This window comes from Protobothrops mucrosquamatus, unplaced genomic scaffold (assembly GCF_001527695.2).
Source record: "Protobothrops mucrosquamatus isolate PMUCROS unplaced genomic scaffold, P.Mucros_1.0 scaffold446, whole genome shotgun sequence".
NCBI lineage: Eukaryota > Metazoa > Chordata > Lepidosauria > Squamata > Viperidae > Protobothrops > Protobothrops mucrosquamatus.
Window position 1 is genome coordinate 544,467 of NW_015386769.1, and position 7,834 is coordinate 552,300.

At 37.5% G+C, this 7,834-nt stretch overlaps 1 protein-coding gene across 1 annotated transcript in view; it reads left to right on the forward strand.

The window, feature by feature from the left end:
• CERS6 (ceramide synthase 6) overlaps positions 1 to 7,834 on the forward strand; it is a 106,892-nt gene that overhangs the window by 51,824 nt on the left and 47,234 nt on the right. Inside the window, exon 4 of the mRNA XM_015816398.1 lies at positions 4,525 to 4,582. Coding sequence (XP_015671884.1) covers positions 4,525 to 4,582 — 58 coding nt within the window. The remainder of the gene's footprint in view (positions 1 to 4,524; positions 4,583 to 7,834) is intronic.

The window sequence follows — 7,834 nt, forward strand, 5'->3', positions numbered from 1 at the left end:
AAGACTCATGTCTATGAGAGAAAAAGGTAAAATCACGTTCATTCATATGTTGTGATCTCCAAACATCCACCAATTCCAGATCTTCCATCATTGCAGAGAAAGATTTGGGGAGTCTGGAAAGGGCCACGTCCCTAGAAGTTGATTTTTTGTCTTTTAAAGTATCAGGTACCCCATTCCAGTCTCCCATAACAATCAAAGAATTATAATCCATAGCCACAATTTTCTGGTGTAATTGTCTATAAAATTGCTTTTGAGATGACAGTTGATTGGGGACATAAACCCCCACTATTAAACACTTTCTTCCATTTAAATTTATTTCCACAAATAAAAATCTTCCTTCTTTGTCAGCTTCTTTTAAGACAGGTGAAAGATGTTTCTTTATGTATAATGCAACCCCAGCTTTTTTTTTAAGGGCAGGTGCAGCAAACAAGTCTCCAAGCTTGGAATTTAACAATAATTTTTGGTCTTTAACCACAATATGAGTCTCTTGTAGGCATGTAATATCATTATTAAAATGTCTTAAGTAATGAAAAACCTTACGTCTTTTGTGGGGTGTGTTAAGCCCTCCCACATTCCAAGATGAAATTTTAGTCATTAGCTGATTTCAGTCCTATAGCAATACTTGAAGCATAAGACTTGGCAAAAACCTTGGGTCGAGCGCCACCTACTGGCTCCGAAGTAGCAGATGTCAAACTATCAGCTGATGGGCGGGCTGTCAGTTGTTGTTCCTTTTCCTTACGTCTGTGGGCTGCTCGGGTCATCCTTTGTTCTTTGGCATCATCTTTCAAACGCCCATTTGCATCCTTAACACCGGAAGTAGAAGGGAGGTCCACAATCAAATGCTCAACTGTATCAGTCTTTTGGGTTGTAAGTGGACGCTCTACTTGCAACACAGACGCCATAAAGTCGTTCGCTTTTTTAATCGAATTAATTCTGTAGCGCTTACCAGCCACTGTTACAATTATACCCACCGGTATATCCCATCTGAAGATTATTTGCCTGTTCTTAAGTTCCTGCGCCAGAAAAGCATAATCTCGACGCGCCTTGAGTATTTTCGCTGGAATTTCTTTTAAAAGAATAATGTCTTGATTTAAAATCTTAAATCTTTGTTGATAGAAGAGCTGCATTATTTCATTTCTTCTCGCTTTCCTTGTAAAATAAACCACCACGTCTCTTGGCAAATTTTTCTGACGGGCCACCCAGGAATTTACCCTGAAAACACGTTNCCAAACTTTCCTCTACAAGTTCCAATCGTTGCACACTCTCTTCAGCCTTCTGTTCATTTTCCTCCACCCTTTCTGCCACCACGTCCACATATTCAGCTAAGCCTTGAAAAGCAGTTGTCACATTCATACGAAAGCCTTCGTGTTTCTGTAATAATTCTTGTTGTTGTTGTATTACTTGATCAAAGTTATTTTCCATTTTAACATTCATCTTTTGTATCATCTCTGTCAATTGCTTAATACTTTCAGTCATTAAATCCTGTAATTCTTTACCAGAGGGCGGTGGGGGTGAAGAAGATGGCGGGGGTGGCGGGTGGGAAGCCGGCTTAGAAGTTGGTTGAGGCGACTGAGAAGTCGGAGATGTAATTGACTTTAAAGTTGCGGGCGCCACTCTTTTCAAAGCCATATTAACAATTTGAAATTTCAATCAATATAAAAGTCTTTTAAACAACTAATCCACAACGAATAGTAGAGTTGCTAAAAATAGCAAAAGTTCCAGACCGGAAATGCAAATCACTTTCACTTCTTCTTGCTGAAAAGTATCAATCCATCGCCATTTTAAATTCACTTTCACTCAATCCACTCCAAGTATAGGGAAGATCAGAATATCCGAAGTTAGGGTAAAATCCAAAATAGGAAACAAACTTCCAGGGTCGGTTTGTCTGCATATAATAACTCACAGTTCAGTTTAAGTTGCAGCGGTGTCGGCGGCTTCTAGCTTCGCTGAAGCGAAGGCGTCCTGGATCGCGGAGAATCCTCGGGGCTCCGGAGGAGTTCTAACCTACATCGTCCACATAGGACGACTCGGGAACTCAACTCCTACCCCGGGCGGCTCACCGATCCCCTTATGCCCGGGGGAAAGGTATCAAGCCGTTTGACAGCTGATGCTTGCTGTCAAAACGGCTTTTACACGAAAACAGGCGGGAGGCAGCTGTCGGCTGCGTCCGACGAGGTCGCCTGCACACCGGAAGTCCCAAATAGATGCATTGTTACAGAGGATTTTACAGGTTAATACTTAGTTGAAGTATTAAGTATGAGCCATGGTGGTGCAGTGGTTAGAATGCAGTATTGCAGGCTAATTCTGCTGACTGTCAACTGCCACCAGTTCGGCAGTTCGATCCTGACCGACTCAAGGTTGACTCAGCCTTCTATCCTTCCGAGGTCAGTAAAATGGGTTGTTGGGCATAATATCATGATACTGTAAACCACTTAGAGAGGGATGTAAAGCACTGTGAAGCGGTATATAAGTCTAAGTGCTGATTCATATTTATGACAAGCAAAAGCAATGGGGAAGACAGATTCACTTAACAACGATGCTAGTAATTTAACAACTACAGTGACTCACTTAACAAATGTGGCAAGAAAAAGTCGTAAAATGGGGCAAAACTCACTTAACAAATGTCTCACTTAGCAACAGACATTTGGGGCTCAGTTGTGGCTGTAAGTCGAGGACTGCCTGTACTTTTTCTGAGTACTCTTTCTCTCTAACATTATTTTTGAACTTCTCTCCTGTCAATTTGAGCTGATGCCCCCATCTTCTTGATTTTTGCTTAATGTTGAACATACTGCCTTCTAAAATCTTATTCATAGCTTAATATATTTAAAGGTTTCAATAATGTCATCCATTTCCCTTCTGTTATCTAGGGCTGTACATATTTAGTTCCTCCAATCTCTTGTTATGTTTTGTTCCTCAGATCTTGTACCATTTTTGTTGCCCGTCTCTAGACTTGCTCAATCTTGTATCTTTTTTTAAGTGAGGACTCCGGAATTGGACACAGTATTTAGATATTTAGATGGTTGATTAGAATTGTGTGTGTATATATGTGTATATAAGGCACTTCTTAAATAATTTTTCATGTTTTCTATTTCATTTCTGTTCTGTTCTGTATTTTCATTTTTCTATCTCCTTTTCCCCTTCTCTCTTCTTTTCCTTTCTTTTTTTCCCTTTTGCATTACCTTTACTATGCTTTTTTCTTGAATGTAGTTCTTATTATGTCTGTAAATCTTTTAATGAAAACTAAAGAAAGGACAAAGATGGACTCTGTAACCGTTAGAATTCAAAACTGATATTGAACAAAGAGTTTTATTCTGTATGGTTTGCATCCACCAAATGACATGAACCAATTGCTTTAATACCATGCTTGCATTGATTTGAAAAGATTACTGCAGTCATAAAGATTATTGTGGGGGCAAATGTATTAACATCAGTGATTAAAAACAACAATGCCTTGAATGACAAGCAGGTTCCTCTGTTTTTGCCTTTAAGATGGTGTCACAACTAAAATGCAAGTTGGTTATAATAATTACACTTATAATAACTACACATTAGGTTGAATTAGTCTGCTCAGGATCATGTGGTGCACTCCAGATTTTATTTCTATTAAACTGGACAAAATAAACTTTCTTGCCTCTTCCAGTTCATCCAAATGCTAGCTTATTAATATTCCTACTTTCCCCTTTTGTTAACATGAGGCAGGTTATCCCATGCTGATCTTTCTTGCCTCCCCTCTCCCCCAAGTACTATACAGAGTTAGTCAATACTGACCTATTCCCCAGACCCACAAATTGATGCTTCAAAATCAGCTAAGGAACTTCTGCTTGTGGATAGCACCAAGGTGACTCATGATTTCTCTTAAAATTGGTCAATTAATGTTCTTGTGAATGTACTTGTGAGTGAAAAAAATGGTATACGGTTTCTCTTGCCCTTTCCTTCTTTGTGTACATGGAACCTTGACTCCAAGAATTCTTTTTTATTAGAGAAAATCTTAGTTTTTCAATTGCCATTCCCCCTCAGAACAACAAATGCAACTTAGCCAGTGAAACGGTAGATAGGAGTATATGAGGCCTGTTGCCCCTGGTTACTTGCTTTTGGGGCATATTCCCCTCTGCCACTTTTGTGGCCTTTGACCATGGGGATTTATAAAAACTGGGAGCTGAAGGCCAAGGCTTCTAACAAACACCGTACTGTCCTAAGATCGGCTGTTTTAGGCCACTTGGTTAACAGAAAACACAAACTTTGGTTGAATTTGCTTGATCTCATTTAAGTGCAGTTTATTTTGGTTATGAAACAGTGCTTTATTGGAGAATGAAATCCTGTATTCTGAATTTAGTTGGGATCCAAACAAACTTGGTTCGTCTTGTTGATTGATACATGCTTATAATAATCAGTGTGCTGTTTGATACAACGCATGGACACTTTAGAATACACTATTGTGGACATTTCTACATTGTTCTGTATCTTGAATTCTCAAGTCTTCCTGCCACAAAATTATTAAGATTATCTATTTCATATTACCTGCAGGTGGAGATTTACGTTTTCTCTTTATATATTCACTTATGGAACCCGGATCTTAAAAAAGGTAAGATGCTTTGTCTTTTGGACTAAATCAAATTATTTCATGAGTGTTGACAATAACAGCCTTATGAATACTTATAAAGGAATTTTATGGTTAGATGGCTTAGACATTGGTATTTGAACATAGATCTTTTTAGTATTTATATTTTATGCTGTTTTACTATTCTAGGGGAAATCTAAGCAAGGTTTTACTAACCTTGCTCATCCGTGTATGATATGCCATATGACGAATGAACGAATGAGGAATTTAATTTTGGAAACATTTGGAAAAGCCACTGTGAATAGAGTTGGATCAAATAGTACACACTTGAGATAGAAGGAAGCATGAGTAAGAAACTCAAAATAATCTTGTCCTGATTTTGCTTAGTATAAGATGAGACAGAGAAAAACTAATAGACTTTAAAAACTTGGTCATACCCTACCAAAATAAAACAGTATTCCTGGAATCCCTGTGCTGCCTGTTTCTTGATCTGGCCTGTCTTGAAAGGCTGATATAAAACTTGAAAGCCTGTCCAAGTATCTCTCTGTCTTATCTTATAATAAACAAAAAGCAGGGCAGGATTATTTCTTTCTCACACTTCCTTCTATATCTGTGCAATGCACTATCTTATACTAATCTGCACTATACAGTGCATTCAGAAAGTATTCAGACCCCCTTCACTTTTGTCAATTTTGTTATGCTGCAGTCTGATTCTACAGTTGTTGAAATTCTTTCCCCCCCTCATTTATCTGCACTCATAATGACAAAGTGAAAACAGATTTTCCCCCCAAGATTATCTATACATTCTTTTACAATATAGATATGGCTGATTTTGAACAATCACTTTGAGTAAATGACTCAATAATTGCAGATGTTTTCAGTAAAGGTTTTCAAGTAGCCATATGCCATGGAAATACTTTTACAGTTTCCTCTTCTTTCTTTTCTGAAATAAAATATGTATCATTTTCCCAAATTATAAAAAAATGGTCCAATCTAGTGATTCTTTGAATGCAGAACCTTTTTTAAATACATACATGATACTTTCATTCCTTTTGCCGGCCTTAGCTGACCTTTAAACCTTTTAAGTTGGTTTAATGAATGTTACCTACTGAGTGGCCTGAATTTTGGAAGACTTGTCTTAAGACTGACATACCTTTGGAAGACCAACATACTTTGTCAAAAATACATCTAATTTAGATTAGAAATGTGGTATTGAAATGTTGTAAGGCACTGCTAGAGAACTTATGTAAAAATTGGGGAAGATCTTCGAGGGGATCAATATTAGCCTCCTTACATCATCAACATGAAATAAAATGTGTAGAAATTCAAAGACAGAGAGATAATAATAAGCACCAATTCTCTACTTTACTCTTTAAAAAGTAGATAAAAAGCCCTTCCTGAACACACTTCTGTTAATTTATTAGCTTGCTTGGCTAAAAATAAATAACTAAAAGATGGACAGAATTTTTTAAAGTAACAACATCCAGTAGTAAGACCTAAAGACAATGTTTCCTGAACTCTAGGAGATTCCTAATCTGGAGACTGTTGCTATCATGTTTGCATGAAGTCGTTAGCTAAAAAAACATTTTTTCTTTAATAATATGATTCAGAATTTTTAGATTGGCTATAAATATAGATTGGTCAATTGGTTCATTTTTAAACTATTTTTATATATGCAAAAGATTGTACCATTTTGCTCTGTGAAGTATGATTTCAACTTGAATTTCTCAATCTTACATTGGTTGTGTTCTTTCAAAGAAGTAACTGCATTTCTTTACATGCTCCAACTTAATATGGCTAATTTAATAATTGCTCATTTAGTACATTATATACATTTCAGGAACCCCTAGTTTTTTCATATATGGCCAGACAAATGTATTTTAAGAGAGCTCAGCATCTCTCTTTAAATTGTTTTATTTATAAATCTTTATTGATTAGCCCTTGGGCCATATCAAAGTGCAAAGTTCCCAGCAACAAATCATTACCAAAGTAAATTGTTTTATTTGCTTTTTCATTTTGATTTATGTAATTGAATTTTCCCATGAAAATCCCCAGGTACCCCCTGTAACTTTGCAATATTTTATAACTTGCAATTAATGTTGCAAAATATTCCTTTTTTCTTAAACATATCTTTATTCAAAGTAGGATTTAGGGACCATGTCAGATTAGATAGATAACTAGATAAGAATTATGACACTAAGCATTTATACATCTTTCTAAACAATCCCCAAAATATAATGGTAAATGCAAAGGCAGATTTCACTACAGATTTTCTGGAGTGAAAAAAAGTGTTCTATTCCTTGTAAAAAGATGTTGTTATAATTAACCTACCCTTCATTACTCGGAATAATAATAATAGTAAAGTTGGAAGGGACCTTGAAGGTCATCTAGTCCAACCCCCTGCTCAGGCAGGAAACCCTATACTATTTCGGACAAATGGCTGTCCAGTCTCTTCTTAAAAACTTCCAGTGTTGGAGCATTCACAGCTTCTGGAGGCAGGTTGTTCCACTGGTTAATTGTTCTAACTGTCAGGAAGTTTCTCCTTAGTTCTAGATTGCTTCTCTCCTTGATTAGTTTCCACCCGTTGCTTCTTGCCCTGCCTCCAGGCGCTTTGGAAAATAGCTTGACTCCCTCTCCTTTGTGGCAGCCCCTGAGATATTGGAACACTGCTATCATGTCCCCCCTCATACTTCTCTTCATTAAACTAGACATACCCAATTCCAGCAGCCGTTCCTTATATGCTTTAGCCTCCAGTCCCCTAATCATCTTTGTTGCTCTTCTCTGTACTCTTTCTAGAGTCTCAACATCTTTTTTACATCGTGGTGACCAAAACTGGATGCAGTATTCCAAGTGTGGCCTTACCAAGGCACTGTAAAGTGGTATTAACACTTCACATGATCTTGATTCTATCCCTCTGTTAATGCAGCCTAGCACTGTGTTGGCCTTTTTGGCAGCTTCAGCACACTGCTGGCTCATAGTTAGGTGATTGTCCACTAGGACTCCGAGGTCCCTCTCACAGTTACTACTATTGAACAAGGTGCCACCTATGCTGTACTTGTGCATTTGGTTTTTCTTGACTAAATGTAGAACCTTGCTTTTTTCACCATTGAATTTCATTTTGTTAGATAGTGCCCAGTGTTCAAGTCTGTCCAGATCCTTCTGTATCTTAAGCCTGTCTTCTGGAGTGTTGGCTATTCCTGCCAGCTTGGTGTCGTCTGCAAATTTGATGAGTTCCCCATCTATCCCCTCGTCCAAATCGTTGATGAAGATGTTGAA